The following is a 20,374-nucleotide window of genomic DNA, read 5'->3' as shown; positions in this document are numbered from 1 at the left end:
AACTTACTGTACATTACATCTTGGAGCGTGCCACAGAGAAAATGACAGTCACCTCCAAATTCCCAAAGAAAACGCCAAGCATGCGCTCATCTATCATTAGCTGTGTGGCATCTATTCCCAACATCAAGCACTGGATGACACTTCAAACAGGCCACACTGTGTCAGTCTACCTCACTGCGTACGTCATCCTATCTGGGCGCAGGGCACGCATCATTATTAACTTCTGGAGGGAGCTTTTAGCTTTCCATTCCTGCGGAAACCTTTCTTTTTCTGGACACTCCGATTCAACCACTTTTTTCCAGCGTTTCGGGGATCCTTCAATATCCCTATCCAGTCCTCGAAATTCGTCTGTGAAACTCATTGTCTGCCGTGTTGTGATGGAGAGGGGAAAGGCGACAGAGTTTAGAGTCATTAACTCTCTGCTACCAACGCACACCAACATAGAGTAAGAGTCAAAATCAAAATGTGCGCTTCCAGTGGAAAAAAAGGATTGATGAATCCATGTTATTGAGAGCACTTTGGACCATTTTAAAATTGAAAACCTTTTGCAAGATTGCAAATGGTTGAATAAAAAACGAGAGCGTTATCTTCCAGAACATTCTAGAACCTCTCAGGGCCCGTGTGTTCCTTTTTGCTTCTACAACCTTTATAAACACACATTTTATTTTAAAAAATAAATTGCTTTTTATAATAACTTATTGATTATAAGGATTATAAAGTCATTAAAACATACCTTGATGGCACTCCACGCCGAGTTTGACAGAAAGTCTACAGGACTGATATAGTTATGGTCAATGTTGAACCTGAGCAGGAAATCCAGTTCTCGGACACTCATTTCTTTACTCATTAATAAAAGCTGCAAGCCGGGGAAAAAAAAATCCTCAGCATTTCAACTCAAAAAAAAACACAACCTTTGTGTCAAACTTACAGTACAAGTGTTATGAAAGTGAGACACCATGGGGTTACCTATAAATGTGAATGAACAGGTCGAGCAAACCTGAAATCATAGATGATAGAAATCATACCTGAAAGGCCAGCTGGGCTGTAAAAGTAAGTTTGTCTCTTTCAAACAAGCCTCGACTAATGTAATTGAAGCTGGAGAAGGTAATGCAGTCAATGAGGGTATTTACCCTCCTCCTGACATCATCAGAAGGTTCTGCTTGATGCACAGCCTTGTGAAACACAACATTAAATGCCTAAAGAGGAAGAAGAAAATGACTAGCAATATAGATATTCAATGGAAATAAATATGTATTTGAAGACCACAGGCAGTAATGTGTAAATTAAATTTTACCTTAAGTGAGAACTGGTACATTGGATTTATTTTATTGAGATCATTCATTATGAAGTAGAGCAGAGAGGCTCTTACTGCCACAGGACGATAGTGTTCACGAGCTTCATTAATTTTTACTTCATTAACTTTCGCTTCCAGAACCTGCAACACAGAATGCGTTGTAGTTTGCTAGACAGAAAGACTGGGTACTGGCAATGACCAAAAGCAACACAAGTTGAAATGACGTGAAAGCTATGAAATCATCCAAAAACTGAACATGTGTGTCTGATTGAAAAACCTGTCAAGTAATAATCATACAGAAAGCACACACATACCTAAAAATATTACTTTTCCATTAGACTCCATTGAAAATTGGTCTTAGTTTTCATGCATTTTTGCAAGTGCTTAAAACCGAGTCTGAAAAACAGTCTTTCACTTAGAAACTGTGAAAGATTTTAATGCTAACTACAGCCAGAGCTTACAATATAATGAAATATTCATACGCCACAATCCTAATAAATAAATTGATATTCTTTAAAAGAAACTGAAGTTAAAAATCATTATCTGTGCAACGGGAACAACATCAGTCTATATATTTTTCAAAGGGCTTAAGTTCCAAATAAAGTGTGGTCTGGCACAAAATAAATCATTTTGTGTCTTGTGGTATTTTTTTGCCAAATTGACATTAAACTAACCATAATCTATATATAGGCAGAAAAATGTATTTCAGCATTCCAAACAGTCTTGAGGCAGACAGCATTACTCTTCTCACTGTTTTACAGTAAAAGTTTAACAGCTTCGTATTACAAACATCCTACTATCTGGTGTTGTCTGGGAAGTCAGAGTGAAAAGACTTAAACAATGAAAGTTCTGTCATTTTACTAATCTTTAAACAAGACATTGTACAGTATCTGGCTGTTGTAAACCACATTCTGCTTTCTACTCTCGTCTTCTCTCTCTGCTGTCATTCTGACTTCCTGTCAAGGAAAGCTGAACTTATTTTTCATCTGTACTGTAGTTCTAAGTTTGCTCTCCAAAAGGATCTTGAAGAACTGCTAAATCACAAACAGTTTCCAGCATTAAAAAAGTAATTGTATTGTTTGGGTTTAATCTTGGGCACACAAAAGATAAGAGATTATTATTATGGAAAATGTGCATCGTGGAATATGGAAAGCTAGCCTCATAACCTTAACAGTTCAGTCAATGCAAAGGATAAAAATAATTATCCAAAGGTTTCTCTGCTCCTAGAGTCATGTTGCAACTGGTGAGTTGTAACGTAATTAAATTTCCCCAACCAGATTACAGAAAAATATGATGAACAAGCTGTTCTCATGAAGTTACAAATAAAAACATAAATATTACTGCCAAAATGTGAACTCTTTCATGTCAGTTCAGCCAACAGAAAGCTGATGTTACCTGGTTTCTTGTTGGTGTGTAAACTTTACATCTTAACAAAACCGAAAAATGTCCAGCCCAAGACAGAAGTGAGATCCAGTTTGTAAAAATGTGTATAGGGTTCACAAAAGCAAATTAACTATCATAGGGCTCTAAAGTATGAATGTCCACTTTTTAAAAATAAAAGTAAAAAGGGGAACAAATTTGGCAGCACTTGTAAAACTAAATATTTTTTGCTTAACATTGTAAGCTGTAACTACAGTTTTTGACAGTGACTAAAGGCACCTTGAGCCACAGTTTGGAAGTAAGAGATTCTGGCAAAGGAGACAACTTAAATTTTGTGATACTACTGGTCCAAGGTCTCCTAGCCAGCTCTACCTTCATCTCGATTTCGGCAGCTGTGTGCTTGGTTGTTTCCAGCTTCTCCACTAGCAGGTTATCCCCAAGGAAGTTACTCTCTGCGGCAGACAGGCGGGTCAGCAGCTCATCTTCCAGCAGCTTCAGTTCAATTTTAAAGTAATTCTGCTGTTTGGTCAAATCAGACTGCAGGCCGCGTGTGAGGAAAAAAAAAAACCCAACAACAATAGACATTTCCAAAGCAAATCGTGAAGAAAACAGGTTCTTGCTTTTTAAGCATTTCAAGAGAGTTACTAAAGCAGACAAGCCAATAAAAAGTAGCTGGTGGGAGAAAGGTTGTCACCAGGCACAGAATTGTCTGCATATTATTTTTGCAAAGGAACAAATGAAGGTTAATTCCATGCTGAAAAATACAAAGAAGAAACACCTTGAAGGAGAAAAACACTCAACAGCAAAAACCTTGTTTCTTCAATGTTTTTTATGGAATGAGTCTTTACTCATGCCTTTGCGGCAGACTTAAAGTGACACAGCTCCCCATTCGACAATATTATTTTTGTACATGGAAATAATGTTGAGCTACATGATCAGAGACAACTCCATGCTTCATAGCTATGAGAATACTTCAGCAATCTACTCCCCCCCTTCTCCCAACTTTTTTGCATGCATCAGCCTTGATCACCTCCATGGCCCATTTGTTTGGTATTATAGTCTCTAACCCAACAATATCAATCAGTCAGGAGCCCATTTGACCATGCTCCCCTTCACACAAGTGTTCCCTGCATTTATTAACCCTGAAAAGGCTAAGTCAGCTGGGCTTTTCCTTGGGACTTGTCCTTTTTTCTCAGCAGGAAAAGGCACCCAACCTTTAAGTGTTCCAGATCAGGCCTCTCCAAGTTGACCACCTCAGCTAACAGCTGGTCCTCCAGTCCATCCCTGGTTACCGTGAAGTTTATTAGGGTGGTCTGAGCCTGTATTTCAGGCTTGTAGTGAGGGTTAGCCAGTTTAGTGTGCAGTATAAGACGAAACCCAGGATGGAATCTGCATTCCTTATCTCCAACCTTTATATACCTTCAAGACATGATCAGAGTGTCTAATAAGTAAAAAATCCTGACATCATCCACATAATATATGAATAATTCAGTCTTACATTATACAGTGCTTTTGGTTATTACCTTCCTTTTTTAATGGTATGCCTTCCTAAAAGTGGATCTATGACTGGATCAATAGTTTCTTCTAAATTTTCTATTAAAACAGGATCCCCATCGACAACAGCTTGCTCAATGATGTCGACATACCTACAGAAACGATGCAGAAAATAAGTATCTGACATTTTGTGTGCGTGGGAACTACAGTACGTCTCTGCAGAAAAAAAAGAACAATTATCAAACATAGTCATTGTGAAAGTGAACTGCCTTGGAACTGTGGGGTGTCCATTACTGATTATTTCGACTCTTACACAATTAAGCAGAGTAACGTTTATTAAGCCACAGGCACAAAAACGGAATGAGAGGAATGGGGTGGGGGGGGGGGGAGAGGTCTTTTTCTAAGGCGCTGAAGAATGAACTGTGTCAGTTTTGTGCCTCCATTGGACCTCACTGGGTACAGCCGGCCAGCTTGTCCTGTTTCGAGAGCGAGGTCATTACACAGCTAAAGTATGACCGTCGGGTCTAGTCCACCTTGCGCAGCTTTAAGGGCTGCGCCGACAAGACATTTTCACACTCGTGGAACTGGCACGTCAACGGCTGACTCTTCTTTACCCTTTCTGACCCAGGCTGATGACTTTGAGATCACGGCCACAGTGGTTTTTTATCCACTTGACGCCTTGCAGCTGAGGGTCAATCAGGAGAGGCCAGCGCTCGCAGTTTGCGAGAATGGTGGCGTTCTGGGTGGACATTTTGTCACTCGGCAGCCCCTCGTTGTTCCACCGCGCAACGGTGGCGTCGTCTGTGAGCATGCTAACTGGATCGAGCCCTTCGGTCATCGGAACAGGCACCTGGGGGGGGACAAAGAGAGGCATGTTAGGTTTTGAAAAGCAAAAAAAAAAAGGCTCAGCTTCACAGTTTATTACAAATACGGATGGCACCAAAAATGACCGTTTTACCGTTAATCTTGATGCGGCTGGCTGAAGCGGAGAAGAAATATCATAGGATCCTTAAATATAGACACCCATCTTCAAGAACCGACGCATTGTTGAGAAAACATCACAGGACTCAATAGAATATCCCCAAAACATTTAAGCAATTACTTTAGAAAAGAATAAAAGAAACTGTTTGAAAGCAGCTCTTAGACAATTAGAATTGGAGTACACTCTGTAATTTAAAAGATTATGCTATCCACTTAAAAGCTGTACCCATCTTATAATAGGCTGCATGATTGTAGGCCAACAAAATGTAGCCTTTAATACTTTTAATTTCCACTCCTTAATCTAAATTTCCTTTTACATGAGTGTCTTGCTTGTTTGTTCTCTGTTTCCAGCTCTCTGAAATACCAGCGCCAACTCTCAGAGACAAGGCATATTAAACGTATTTGAATGCTGTTATTATAATTACAACACTGCTGTAGTCATTTCCTATTTACTACTTCAAGGCAAAATGTTTTTTTTTTAACAAAACTGTTGACAGTTTTCCATGCATTAACATTTATGTTTAATATGCCTTTAGATGGCAAAGAGTGCAGTAATCCTAGTCAATCACTCTGAAACATCCTGAAATTGTTGACTCTTTTCTATGGGTAAAGAACTGTTTTTCTTCATCCATTCTCCCATTTTTTAACCACTTTCCAATTCAGGGTTGAGGGGGAGCTGGAGCCTACCCTGGCAAGGGAAGGGTGCAAGGCAAGATAGACCCTGTTGTGTGTGCCAGTCCATCACAGGGCAGACACAGCCACGCACACATTCACACTAGGGCCTACTTACCAGTATGTTTTTGGAGAGCAGGAGGACACTGCAGCACCAACCCACAAGGACAGGGAGAACATACAAACTCCACACATATAGCACCCCAGGAATTGAACCTGGGGGCCCCAATGCTAACCACTTTGCCACCATGCTTCCTGTGTTTTACATTTCTAAAAAATTATAAAACACTTCAAAGTAAGACCCAACAGGAGTACTACAGATTAGAAACGGGTATGAAGATGATCGGTTGTGTTCAAGCAATTTTGAATCAGATATCCGAGTACCTTCTGGCACCTCAAATACGGCATCCACAAGTTCTCCACCAGCTCGTGGCGGTATCGTTTGGAGAAGGAGCCAGCGTAGGAGATGAAGGCAGCGGTCAAGAGCAAATCCCCGCACAACGTCTTTTCCTGCTCATGGTACTGAGCAACTGAATGAGCCCAGCGCACATTCTCTGACTGAAGACGCCAGCACACAGACAAAGAAAAGCCATTAGATCAGACCCATCGTCACAGTTAAGGGAACCATTCAAAATACAAGGACAAATTAAAACAGCGACCTAAAGAGACAGGTGTGGAACCCAAATTGAAACATAACAGCAAGAACTTGTAGTCTATATTCTACTGCTTTATGGATACCATTTTCTGCTGAAAGACCATAACAAACACTCTAACCAATAGTAAACAGTGATCAAAGACACCAGCATTATGTGTGAATCTAATGCTAACTGTTAAACACTGGATTTATTCAACTACTGCTCCCAATTCCTAATCAGGACAGCTTTTCATTTAATCATCTCGTAGGCATCTTCCCAGTGCACTTGGTGGGTAGTACTTCGGTATTAATATGCAGCAGTTTTGATTTTCACATTCTGTTTTAACCGATGAGAATGGAAAAGGTCAAGAAACGTTTCCGCCATCATGGTATAAATGAATAGTAATCTGTTTTCGCAGCTCATCAGCTTCTTTGATAAGTGCTTGAGATATTGTCAGATCAGCAGAGTCTAACAAAGGAGGGCATGCAGCAGACTGCTTCATTAGACTGTCCTCGAGGGCCTCACCTCCAGACCTTTCACTAATCTGTTGGCCAGCTCGATGGTCTTGTTAGTTCTATTCACTTCATCTTGACAGCGCAGTTTCTCAGCTGTCGCCTTTTCAAAGGCCGCTGTTAAGGTGGCCAGGTTCATGTCTAGTTCCTTTAAAGACATAAACGAGCATTTGTTATAGTGTCATCATTATGAATCATGGGAAGGTGAGACAAGCATTGCTTTGGTTATCCCACATGAACTCTAGAAACGACATGTTACTTTAACCCCCTGGAAACTAATTACCGCTGTCTTATTTATTAATAAACTGGATTAAATGTAGTACAGGTTAGGGCAGCACAGTAGCACAGAGGTAAGCATCGCTGCCTTGGAGCTTTGAAGCCCTGGGTTTGGTTCCAGGCTCGGGATGCTATCTGTGTGAAAATAGTATCTTAGTGTGTATTTCCCCTGGCTAGTTTTCTCCTGCAGTCCAAGAACATACAGTACTTGTAGGTTAATTGACCCTGGGGTGGATATGTGTGTGTGTGACCGCCCTGTGATGGACTGGTGTCCAGTCTAAGGTGCACCACACCTTGTGCCCTTTGCTTGCACTGATGAGATCTGACTCCCACCGAATTGGAAGGAGTGGTTAAAACACAGATGCAGGGCTGTTACAACTTAGAGGCAGACCACTCACTCGCATTGCATAATCAACTACCAAATGCAAAAGACTTAAAAGTTGTATGGGGCTTTTCACAGAAAAATAATACAAAAACTTCCAGCTTGGTTTCAGATACCCTCTCTCATCTGGTTAGTCTGAGGAATAGAAGACTGTAGCATGCTGATTAAATTCTTTCTCACTTGAGTCAGACTATAGCAAGGAAACAATTAGGCAGCATTAACGGTTTCTTCTGTGCACCACTTGACTCTGTTTTTAACATCAGAAAAGAACTTGTCTGCATAAGAGTCTGAATCAAGGTAATTATTTGCTAAGCAACAATAGGAATCCATTGTCAATTTTGTGTGATTTGAAACATTTCAATTACGTCTACAATGATAATAATAAATATAATCATATGTGACTTTAATTGTTTTCATTTCCCCTTTCATGTGACTGTCAGAGTCCTGATTGCAGAGAGACCATGGTGGTGAACTCTCTGGGGAACTCTGGGGCACGTTTATTTAAAATCCCAAAAGGCGAAGCTTCAGTCTCTGAAATCTCTCACTTTCATTTGCAGCAGTGGCCTTTTCAAAACAAGGTGAAGTTGAGTAAAGTTTCTGTGCCACAATGATCAAACAGTGTCACATCACTATGGCGATGTCTGGCAAGGCCAGGAATACAGATCAGCTTTAATTGTACAAGGCCTTGTTGCCACTGTATGTCAATCAGAGCCTCTGAATTGAGGAAAATTTGCTCTGTTCATTCTGTTAAATGATGTATCCAATTAAACCTGTTAGAATTCATGATCTTCAGTCAAGGTTAAATGAAAGTAGTTACTCCTGTCAGCTAGGTGATTAAATGCTGCCTACATCAGGCACATTTATGTGCGAAATTAAATTTTTGGTATAAAGCATGAATCTTTATGCATGTCAGTTAATTATCTTGCAGTCCTGCTACATAAATGCCCAGTACATTTGTTCTTAATCACCAGCCTCATTTTAAAACTTACTTTATTTCCCATATTAAAGTACACTTCGATGTTCAAATAACATTCTTTTGCATATTGAAAAAAAAAATCAAAGTACTACAAACTACTGACTGGGACCAAGTTCTCAGAAACATTTTTTTTTTAATTGAAGATACCTTTAAAGAAAAAAAAATGATCTGCAGTAGCTTTTATTAATTACAAAACACTTATTTCCCAAAGTTTACCATTTTTAAAATCTGTTTGTGGGACAGAACAAAGCCTCAGGACAAGCTCGAGATAAACTCTATAAACCGCTACATTAACTAACAAAATACAGGAGGAGAGCTGTATTTTTTAAACAAAAAGGGACAACACTTAAAGAAACACACACAAAGGAAGTTGAATCAAAATTGGGAAAATTATCCGTTTGCAATTAAAACATTCTACTTGGTCCATATTAATTTGGGGGAGACTTTTTATTTTTTGTTCTGAGAGTAAAACAGCTAGTATCTGAACAATGTTTCTCCTCGCGGCAGAAGGACGCGCAAGTACAATTTTAACTACCGTCTGTGTTACACAATTCACAGGCGTATCTGTAGCGCTTTCCCAGAAACGGTTTGAAAACTCACGGCGAGCTTCTTCCGAATGACCTCCAGTTTCTCGGCAGCCTCAGCCAGGTCGGTATTGGCCTGGGAAAGGGCTTTGCGCTTCAGTTCCACTTCGCAAAACACCTGACGCAGAACAGAAATACAGACCTCAGACGCCCACGCTGGACATCCTCATTCACATAGCTTAAACAATATAAAAAGCAACAAAAAAAAAACGTTTCTCCTTCTTCTGAGGTACGTAAATTTAAATTTGGACAATAAAAAAAACTAATGAAGTGTGCAATGTGCTGAAAGGATGCAGCGCAGAAGGGTCTAAGTTAACTGTTTAAGGCATCCAGGTGTTCGTTTAATGGAGTTTATTTAATGAAAGTTCGGGAGGGATGACAACGTCCATGGTCAATCATTCCCAGCTGTCAGTAATTAGCAATCACTCCCTTCGTCCTTCCTCCACCGAATGCTATAAATACCAAATGTGATATCTCTCTTCCTCACGTGCGACTTTTGCATCCCACCTCCACCTCTGCAGCTGCCCCTTGGTTACCTTGCTGGGGGTCCTGGCCTCATTACGCTTTGATTTTGGGCATAGTCACTCCTCGTGAATTACCTTTTTGTCCTTCTATATTTTTCTGAAAGTGTGGAAAAAGCCGCCCAAGGCCACGCTGTTGAAACCAAACCCCTGAGTTCTTCCAAGAAATGGATGGATGAGATAATTGATCCTTTCATCCATTATCTAATAACTCTCAAATTCCCTAGCTGGGCTGATTGCGCCCCTCTTGTGCAGGGGTGGTGTTCATGAAAATGGCTGAGTGTTTTGGGGGTCCTCTTCCATACCATCTCCTGTGCTAAACAGTTTAGGAGTTTCCTCCTTTACAAATGTCTTCAGGGCCTCCTATAACAAGTAATGCCCATTATCAAAAATGGTTGGAGTGTGTGTGTGTGTGGAGAGGGGTGTAAACACATAATTTAGGTTCTTTTTCCATTAAGGTCTATGTTACATTACCCACCACCTACGTCCCCACCTACTGCTTGTCTATTCGGCTATTTATGCTGAATGTACGGTGAATGTTAAAAAAAAGGTCTTGACAAGTTTAACAGTGTGTGATGTAAGGAAGATACAGGCCCTATATGAATAATCTGCTCAACTGCATTTTTTTGGAAAAGGATTTATCCCTTTTTGTAATAATTATTAAAATTTAAATTTAAAATTTGCAGAAGTTAGCAGTTTTCTACATATTGTCACACATTATAAAGATTAATAACAGAATAAATAACATCACTGATCATAATTTTTTACAGTTCTTTTATAGAAAAGCCCTTAATTATGCACTTGATTGATACAATTTGAATGACACAAGCACTAGAACAAGTGGAAATGCAATTCTATTTACACAATTAAACTCTTAGCCATGTTGAATTGCTTATGCAAATCTTAACATTCAAGAAACACTTTCACCTAAGAAATTGTGAAATCAATCTATTATTTGTTTCTCCTTTATTGTGAGCATAGAAATATTTTTTCAGTCTGGTAATGCTTATTGCTACTTGTAACTCAAACTTTTGAGAAAGCATCAAACCTCTCAAGCATTAAATTAGAGCAATACTTACATACATCTTTTGGCGATGTCAGCGTGATAGGCATGCAGATTATCGGGAGAAATGAAAACCAGTAATATGCATTGTGACAAAAATGAACAATTACGCAATGTCACTGAAATTAATTATGCTGCACTAAGATGAATCATGCGTCATGTTATTAATGAGCATGTGCACTTTTGAAGAAGTTTTCTATTTACCTGTGATAAATGCGATAATGCTTGTGAAACACACAATGAAAAATGAGCTCATCCAAAGGATTAAATCATGATACTTCTAACGTGATTCTTTATTAATCTTCTACATTTTGGCATCAAAGTGTCTATCGGGACCTTTACTTTGAAATCCAATTACAGTTGTGCACACAAGAACTTCATTGCATGTGTTCATTGCACGAGTGCAGCAAATGGAAAAATATATAATGTACTGAATAATGTGCTGTTAAAAGGAGGGGACAGCACACATCAGGTATAAAGTAGCATGTGTGAAAGAAGACAATAGCAACGATCTAGTCTTGATGGGCATCTTGATATTGATATGTTAATTTACTTTCAAGGAACAGTAAAACAAAAGATCTCAGATGTTCAGTTTTCAATCATTAGCGGGAATTTAGTTTTAGGGTAGATATGCACACAATATGGTGTGGAATGCTGAGGGTTAACCTATAGTCAAGTCACAGTGCTATATACCTCATGGAAGCGGATAATGTTAATAACCCATGCGCAGAGCCCAGCTGCTGCCGACGATTTTAAGCGAACAAACTCAGGGTTAAACTCAGGATCGCTGAGGTACTCATCCTTCACTGCTCTGACAGTGGCTTCAGGGATGTGCTCCTTGTCAAAATTCATCAGCGCTTGCAAGAAATCATCCACCTGTCAAACACAAGGGACAAAGCACCTTCTGAAACTCAAAAATTACATTTCTAACCAACAAGGGCTCAAGGAGTTTATGATGGGCGGTTTTGAGCACCAATAATATTTTCTGATGTTTTGGGTTGCAAAAATATTGAATAATTACTGTTCCTTCTAAACTGGATTTACAAAACAGACGGAGAGAGAAGAGAAGCAGGGATATACTGTAAAGCACAGTAAAATGAAAGAGCGGGTGAGAAACAGTATCCAAATGAAGGAAGATTTGGGAGAGAGGTGTGAAAAACTGGAATCTATAATGGAGGGGTTTTAAAAAACGTCACTGAGAGAGGAGGGAAGGTGTCACCCATGTTTTAGAATAATATTGGTTTCTGATGTTTTTCTCAAGTCCTGAAATTCCTGTAAAAAGATGCAAACAGAAAAGTCGGTGTAATCTTGGTCAGGAGAGGTGAAATGGGGAGATTCTAGCTTGGAAAGATCTTTAATACTGCTCTGACATGTACAATCGGCCATCTTCCTGCTCTGTCCTTAGGTCTCCTGTTATTTCTACCCCTGCTACCTTCCTCTCTCTCCCTAAAACCTCTAGAAGGCTCAACAACCAAACAGCTGCTTTTTCCTTTCTACTTTTCAGCGTGGAATGAACCTTTACTTGTTGCTTTGCAGGCATTGGACACTGATGCAGCTTCTTTTTCACATTTGCATCAGAATCAAACATCACTCATATCAGGAAGAGCACGTTGAAATGACAAATCCAGTGTATGTGTACTGTATGTATTTAATGGGATACGTTCAACAGAAAATATCCTGTAAAAAGTATTTTCTTATTCAAAATCATTTTGTGCAGCATAAAATGTAGCATTGTAGCACACCAGGCAATTGTCATATTTTGTTTGCCTTTACGATATTTAAGTATATTTTCAGAGAACAAATGACAGTGTCCTTTTGAAAAGATATTATAGGTGGTTACTGTGTAGTTGATTGTGTTATTTTTTTTATAGTGTGGACAGCCTTTCAACTAATCTTTTTTAGTACATAAGCCACTAACATAAGTACACCCCAAAAATGTACGACAGGTCTATCACTGTCTTAAATGAGACTCTTCCCCAGTTGCTTAAACCGGAGGTCTTCACCCTATTCAGCCCATAGGAATCTCTGATTGGGATTTATCGGCTCAACCCTCCTTATTTAAATAACAGCTGCCATGTAAGCTGTCTCACCTTGCTCATATACATTTTAGCTGCCTTCCAACTTCGATCCTTTGGGATTCGGCCGTGAGGGGCCAGGAGCACCAGAACAGCCGCTGCCACATTGGTAACAACAGCAGGTGGAGTAGGAAATGTCCTCAGCTCAGTCAGGTTTAACTGAAATGTAAAAGGCAAAAAATGCTCAGCGCTTACAAATATTATACTGTATTAACAGTATGTGCGGTATCCGAGCTAAATGCAACATGTATTGAAGAGCAAAGTGAAACCAAAGAGAACTGAACTCATAGATTTTCAGAATTTCATTAACTTTTTTCAGTACCTTAATAAAATATGAGGCCGCTGGAAAAGATGATAAAAGCAGCTCTGAGATTTCACTTTCCTTTGAGATACATAAAATACATGTGTACTGCCAGGCATTAAAACAGCAGTAAATGAGAATCATGACCAATAGCTTTTGTAGTATTTTTAACGTCTGTGCAAAAAGAGGAGTTAGATTATTTTAATTTACCCTGTTTAAGGTATTAAGAGCTGCATTGGCAGCATTGAGGGCAGGCTCTGCTTTGGCCAGGTCATCTTCTGACTCCTGCTGCTGCTTAGTAACTTCTGCTTGGATGGCCGCAACCTGGAGGGCACAAAGCCACATGCTTTACTGCCTCTTTCTGAATGTTTCTCTGCGAAAATAACATCTCAACCTACCCTCCGAGTCTGAGACACTTGTGTGAAACATATTTTTAGGGCTCGAGGAGAAAAGGCAATGGAAAAAGTCTGTGAAAACACAATATTTAACCTCCTCCTCCCAAACTGTGAACACAAAGCTAAAGGTTTCAAAGATTCGAGAAAATAGCTAATTAAACAGTATGCATATTATGTTGCACCTTTTAATTTTACTTTCTGTGTTATAACAGCACCAGGTCCTAATAACAACATTTTGCTTTAAAGCAAGTGCTGGGTGTGCCCTGTTCTTTGTATTAAATGCAGTTTTTCCTGAGCTGTTTGTTCTATGTAATCCTAAAAAAAACAACAGCTGTACTAGATCATTTTAAAACTTGCTGGGCCCAGCCTACTGCATATTGACATTTTTTCCCAGTGTCATTCGTGACTTGGATGCTACTGTTCACTCCCATTTGAGTTTAAAATTGTGTGTTTTCGACCAGCAAGACCAAAGACTAGTAAAAGATACCCTCTGTTCTTCAGCGTCAGCAACAGCTTTCTCTTGATTCAGCTTTTCGGTCTGCTGGCCTATTTTAGCAATGAGAGCCTCGGTGTCCCTGTTCCTCTGGTGAAGTTCCACTTCCTGAGTCGCCAGCTTCGCCTTCAAATCCTCCACCTGAGTAGTCATAATAGCGCAATCAAATTGAACACCAGCGGTGGTTTAATTTAAACAAGTGTCAGGAAGTTGAAAATAAATAAAGCCCCGGGCCTCCTCTTTAATGTATTCAATTAATTTGGGTCCTCTGGAGATGCACGTTCACACTCATATAAATAAAGAATAATGCCTCGAGATGAATACTGTGAATGCGCTCATTCTCAACAAGATGATTGGAAATTTTTCTCAACAGGTCCTCGTTTAATTAAACCTGCTCGTTTCCCACGTTCGCTTTGGCGTTGTTGGCGAGACAATCGGAGCCTGAATACCACTAAAAAAAAAAAAATTCTAATAACATAATTCAGTATCTTTTTTTTTTGCCATGTAAATGTGACGTTCGTGCGGCCAGAAAGAACTCTTTTGAGAAAAAAAATCATAAATAGCATACATTCCTTGAACATCGTATCAAGTTTCACGCCCGCGATTATGTTATCTTTTGGCATGTCTCTCCTGGCTGAGGAAATGGCAGAATGGCTATAACATCAAACTGTCGAGGCTGAAAAGACCCTTCGCCCCATCCCCAGTTTCATTTTGCAAGGAATAAGGTGTGGAGCCGCTGCAAGGGTGAAAAGGGGTGCGAGAAAAGTTGTGTAAATGGCTCAGGAGGTGAGATATTGATTCACCAGAAGTGTGTGAGATTAGAGCTTGACCTCCTCCCCAACATCGGTTTAAAACTCCCATTAAATATTCACCTCTATTTAAATATGTAGTCACTTTTCTGACCTATGTCTGATTGGAATGGATTTTTAATACCCAAATATTGTCACAATGTAAGCTTCTCCACATGCCCATGTCTGGAAAAGTAGATTCTGAGGGAAATGAATGGGTATAATGTCTCAAAAAAGATCACACTTAAGGGATCATACTGTAAATATTTAGGAATGTTGTACCTGATATCAATATAAAACTACTAGCCAATGAATGCATTCTTAAATAACTGCAAACATAAATGACCTGATCACTGATCGCTTGACTAAAAAAAGTAAGAAAAATTAGGTGCAGAAGTATATCACTGGCAAGATTAAATATATCATCAAAACCCAGTCTTTATGGAGCTATAGGACGTGGGTTAATTGGCACCTTAAGCTTTCACTTTTTACACAATCCAGAAACAGAATGAAATGTTAACCTGGGAAGCTGTTGTCTGCAGTTTTTGAAGTCCATTTTCAAGTCTCTCCATCTTCTGGGTTAACTCTTTCCTCTTCTTATCGAGTAGATTGCCATAGAGTTTCATAAACTCCAGGAAGCTCTTGGGTGTGGTGTAATTATAATGTTTCTCATTCTGCTGGTATTTGACACTCACTTCATTTACACTGGTGTGGGCATAAGAGATGAACTCACTTATGGAAACTTTGACTTCAGGCTAAAAAGAAAATAGACAAGAAAAATGAGAGAAAATAAATTTTTTCAAGAACAGTTCAAATTGTCTAAATGTGGTTAAACATAAGCAATGTCTGCTTTTATCTTCAGAAATACCAAAGGCATTGTAAAACTTCAAATATTTCTGGCAAATGGATACAATATTTTAATTTCCCCAAGAATTCTTTAATTTATTAAAACAATATTGACATAAAAAGAGTTTATAAAAATTATATATAAAGGCAGACGAGATCTGGTGTTGGAAAAAAAGAGAAGTACATCTTTTCATGTAATTATCTAAAGATGCCTGTTAAGAATTAATTTTGCATTCCTTTGTAATTGTTTTTTATAATTTCGTGTTAGTCCCAATTGTGTTTTAAAACCCTACAGCATTTCAATTCTATTAAAATTAATCTCTTATTATATCGCCTACATTCACCCTTTGCTACTTAATTTTTCATAACAAATCAACTTAATCAAGCTCATTAAGTGTCATTATTAGCCATTTATTGTTATCTTTCCCAGTGCTCTTCTGAATGGCAGCCTCTCACGCCCACCAGTGTTCTATTGACACTGTGGGATTAGCTACTTTTCAGCTCCGTGTACATATGAATCGCACAATGTAAGCGGGAGAAATGTTTTAATTGCATTTTTATGGTCATTTATGGTCACCGAGGATAAAAATAACAGCTCTGTAAAAAAAAAAACGCCAATGGAAACTGTTTTGCTTGAGTCTTTTTCACAGAAGTTTACAGAACTCTAAAAAAAAAAATCGAAGCCTATATGATACCCTTCCACTTGTAGGTTGTTCTTTCTGACTTTTTATATGTATCTCATGATGAATTTCCGTGCCTCAGAGACTGTGATTGTGCTCCAGGAGCTATTTATCAGAAAAGACCCCTAACAAAAATCTTGGACTTGAAGGGGTTCTAAACAAAGGGCTTGTGATTTATTCCCTACTTTGCATGGAAAATGTATTTTCACAGCTGTCAGAATGATGGACAGGAAGAGAATGATATGACTATGGTTGTTTGCTTGTACCTGCACATAATAGCCCAGCAGCAGCCTTGGTATGTTTGTGAGACTAAGTTTGTCCCATTTTGGAAGATATTAAGTTTGTCTCTGGGACACACATGACTTCACCAGGGTGCCTACCCTCATTCATAATAGATGCTAATCTTTTCAGGGCTGACTGATGACAGCACTTCCTGCCCTTCACGGAATTAGACCTCAGTTTTATCAAAGGACTTGAACTGCCTGCTAATTAGAGTAATTTCCTTCATCATGAATTATTTATTTCTATTGTAACCGATCACGGCAGCATTAATGGATTCTGCCGTACCTAGTTTTCACACAGATGCACAAGCTACAAAAAGTTTCCAAACTCCTCATGGATGCCTTTCTGTTAACTGTGCTTTCAGAAGCAAAAATAAGTTTTGGAAAATAAGAATATGATGCCAGCTCTCCCTGCTTGTGTGGATTGGCATGAATATTTTCTTATGGAGTAAAAAATAACTGTTTTACAGGTCTCTAGGGAAGATTTCTGCTGAAACCTAGCTACTGACTGGTGGAATGGCACTTAGTAAATACTTTTAGAGTTTGACTTCATACTTCCATTGTCACAATGTGCTCAGATTATGTATTAAAAGGTTTTGAAAGACCAGTGTTTTTCCTTCGAAGTTAGGTGATTTGTGAACTCAGTATTGCCCATTCCCGAATTTAAGCAAACAAATGCACACGATTCTTGCTCTGTCCACCTGCACATCAAGCAACTACTGTAGGTGATTCTCTCAATGGAAGAACTGCAGGGTTTGCCAACATCAGGCACCGATCGGTTTAAGCTTACACCCAGTCCGTCTATCTTCTCGATGAAAGTGCTGCTGACAGACTGCAGGGCTGCTTGAGGCCAAGCGTGAAACCAGTCGACGGCGGTGCAGTTCACCAGAGCTGGAAACTTCCTTGCTCTGGTTCTCAGAGTGAAGCCGACGGGAGAGAAACACAGGACAACCTGGGGAGCATATGCTTGCACGTAAATTACAGAGTGGCAAGACAAATTAGTTTTAGCCAAACATTGTGGCTGGGGAGGGTGGGGGGGGGGGGGGGGTGGACCCAGCAGAGACACCACACACAATGAATTGGTCAGCAAGAAAGCGTACTGCACGGAGGTCGACTTCATTGAAGTGTCACTCCATCACGTCATAACCGTCGTCACAGCTGAAGTTAAACCAGACAGCCAACATTTAATAACACGCTAGGCAGAGACTGCATGAAGTCAGTTAGGCATTTGTGGGCTAAGCTAACAGGTATCGTTTTCACTGAGATTACAGAGTGGTTCTGTTATGCAAAATGTCTGACTCTAGTTCAGAGGTGGCGTTGGCAGCGATTTCTGTTTTACCCAACTGAGCGCTGCACACAGAACAGCTCCTAATTAAAAGCATGCGAACGTAAATATGAAGTTGCCATACTGTCTCCTTAGCAATCACTTCACACAAACGTTGTGTCTGGAAATGCTCTGAGAAAATCCAGCATGTGTTTTCCAGAATAAATACCACCATTGACATATTCCATCCAAGGGCCTTAACCTTAGAGCAGCAAGCCTCCTCAGTAGGACTTATTTCAGGAGGTAAAAAAACAACAATTTCTATACACGACAGTGCTCATAGTTACACATTATCAACTCAAGAAACTTTCCACTTTCTAATTATACTTACTTAAGCAATTTTACAAAAAAAAATGTTTTGCTTAATTGCATTACTATCTGGGAAAGCAAAGTACGCAGAGCGCAAATGTATAAACAGCGTGAGGGAATTACTAATTAGTCAGAAAGATATTTTCTTTTGAATATTAAATAAGTAAATACAATTTGCCAGAGCAGGACTGATGGATTACTTCGGGTTTTAACCTTATTTGCTTTATTAATATTTTTACAAAAGTCGAACAAACCCAGAAATGAAAGAAACAGACACCAATCTTCAGATATTTCACCACAGGAGGAAACCAGGAAATACAATTTTTAGCAGTACAAAACAGAGCTGAGGCTCACATTTTCCACATTGGACAATCTGCAGTAATTGGTATAAATATAGAACTGACCTTCAGCTGCCTGCGAATCCTGTCGATGAAGAATTGCCAGCAGTTCTCTCTGTTGTCCAGCAGCCCCAATCCTCTCAGCTCCATCCGAATGGAGGAGATGACAGTGTCCATCTCCTCCTCGCTGAACAGGTCTGGAATATCCCCTGAAATACACATCGCTGCTCAGTACACACAGACTGACCCAGGACTCCCTGCACCTGGCCACAGTGCTTCTGTTGACCACCTGGTACTGCTGAAAGGAAGAGGTACAGTAAATTTGCAAAAGATTATGGCTGCTTTTGGCATCTTAGAATGTCAAACATAAATTAAACACTTTATAAACAATGAACAAATACATAATAATTACATTTGCATACTTTAAGACTCGCAGGGTAAAAAAGCAATAAATCAGCGATCAAAATTTAATTGTCCAGTTATATTCCATATTATGAATTATTGTCTCTGTCTCTTTATCTCTGACAGGAAGCAAACCCTATTCTTTCATTGATTTTGCTTTATACTTCACTATTTCTGTTAGAATTCATAAATAATTTTGCTTTAAAACGTAGAATAAAGCATTTACAATAAAACCTATTTTCCAACAATGTACAAAAAGACGCCCTAAAAAAGCACAGTCATTTTAAGGTTACAAGGTGAAACTTTAACTGGTCAGTTGATTAGAACAAAAGGCCGTTTCTCTGTAGATCTTTACCTTTAAAAGGTTAATCAGCCTTTCATGTTCAGCAGGAGGAAGGTTTTTCAAACAGAAAGCACACTTTCTAAAATAACACTTAAACTGTGTTCTTTTGTATGGCTTTTTCATGCGAACAATACAGAATTATATTTTAAAAAAAGCCTTTATAATGAACTCTACATTTACTGATTGCAAATAATTATGTTAAGCAGCTTATTTTACTTAGGTTATGGAAGGTGACTTGATATCTCCAGTATAACTAATATCCAAGGTTGATCCCTAACCCCTGCTGATGAAGCCTATTCAAAACTCAAGTGACCTACGCTCATTTAAAATGCTTTATGTCTGAAGTGTTTTGATGATGAGCATGTTTGTCAAAGTTTTAAAGCATAGATCTCTGCTGCTATTATTACAATGCCCTAACCTACATCATTCAGCTAAATTGCACAGTACCTGATGCCAGCATGTCATTAATTAGTACTAGAAAGCGCTCATCTGGTATCTGAGCATCTGTATGAAGGAAGACAGTCCCGATGTTTTTCACCCCAACCTTCATATATAGGGCAGCAATGTCACTCTGTGTAAAAGAAAAGGCAATCACAACCTCAGGAAGTGAACTTTCCCAGTACGGTGAGCTTCACATGAACTTAAAATCACACAGGAGAAGTGGGAGTTTCATCTGTTCACAGAGACAACTTTGATCCAAAAGCGATCGCTTTGAGGGTGCTCTTGAACAGAACGATCGCTTCATGAACAGGGGATGAAGACAGAAGACATGAACGCGATATTATGAGTCTGGGGCTGGACGTGTTTCAGGGACAGCGTGCTGTTGGCTATGCATCATTTCTTTTGTTTTTCAGACTGCTTGACCTTATGTCACTTCTGTCCACCGCTGAAGACATAACCCGTGAAAAGGCAAATGAAACACAAGCCCCGAAGTCTGAAATTAACAAAGGTGGCTATAACTTTAACAAATACCCCATGAGTCTTTAAAGACACAACAAAAGCTATTCCCAATACTATCTAGTTGCATTG

General features: G+C 39.3%; 1 protein-coding gene across 1 annotated transcript in view; it reads right to left on the bottom strand.

Moving 5' to 3' along the window:
• LOC148649089 (dynein axonemal heavy chain 11-like) overlaps window positions 1–20,374 on the bottom strand; it is a 39,789-nt gene that overhangs the window by 9,760 nt on the left and 9,655 nt on the right. Inside the window, exons 10-28 of the mRNA XM_088605280.1 lie at window positions 19,793–19,916; window positions 18,667–18,809; window positions 17,420–17,581; window positions 15,344–15,577; window positions 14,029–14,175; window positions 13,357–13,470; window positions 12,861–13,004; window positions 11,464–11,646; window positions 9,203–9,304; window positions 6,982–7,116; window positions 6,206–6,379; window positions 4,783–5,018; window positions 4,198–4,320; window positions 3,889–4,093; window positions 3,047–3,211; window positions 1,295–1,435; window positions 1,026–1,196; window positions 734–856; window positions 171–364 (exon numbers count right to left, since the gene is read on the bottom strand). Coding sequence (XP_088461406.1) covers window positions 171–364; window positions 734–856; window positions 1,026–1,196; window positions 1,295–1,435; window positions 3,047–3,211; window positions 3,889–4,093; window positions 4,198–4,320; window positions 4,783–5,018; window positions 6,206–6,379; window positions 6,982–7,116; window positions 9,203–9,304; window positions 11,464–11,646; window positions 12,861–13,004; window positions 13,357–13,470; window positions 14,029–14,175; window positions 15,344–15,577; window positions 17,420–17,581; window positions 18,667–18,809; window positions 19,793–19,916 — 3,020 coding nt within the window. The remainder of the gene's footprint in view (window positions 1–170; window positions 365–733; window positions 857–1,025; window positions 1,197–1,294; window positions 1,436–3,046; window positions 3,212–3,888; window positions 4,094–4,197; window positions 4,321–4,782; window positions 5,019–6,205; window positions 6,380–6,981; window positions 7,117–9,202; window positions 9,305–11,463; window positions 11,647–12,860; window positions 13,005–13,356; window positions 13,471–14,028; window positions 14,176–15,343; window positions 15,578–17,419; window positions 17,582–18,666; window positions 18,810–19,792; window positions 19,917–20,374) is intronic.

This window comes from Lepisosteus platostomus, chromosome 14 (assembly GCF_059453375.1).
Source record: "Lepisosteus platostomus isolate fLepPlt1 chromosome 14, fLepPlt1.hap1, whole genome shotgun sequence".
NCBI lineage: Eukaryota > Metazoa > Chordata > Actinopteri > Semionotiformes > Lepisosteidae > Lepisosteus > Lepisosteus platostomus.
This window is presented reverse-complemented; position numbering and strand designations above follow the sequence as displayed.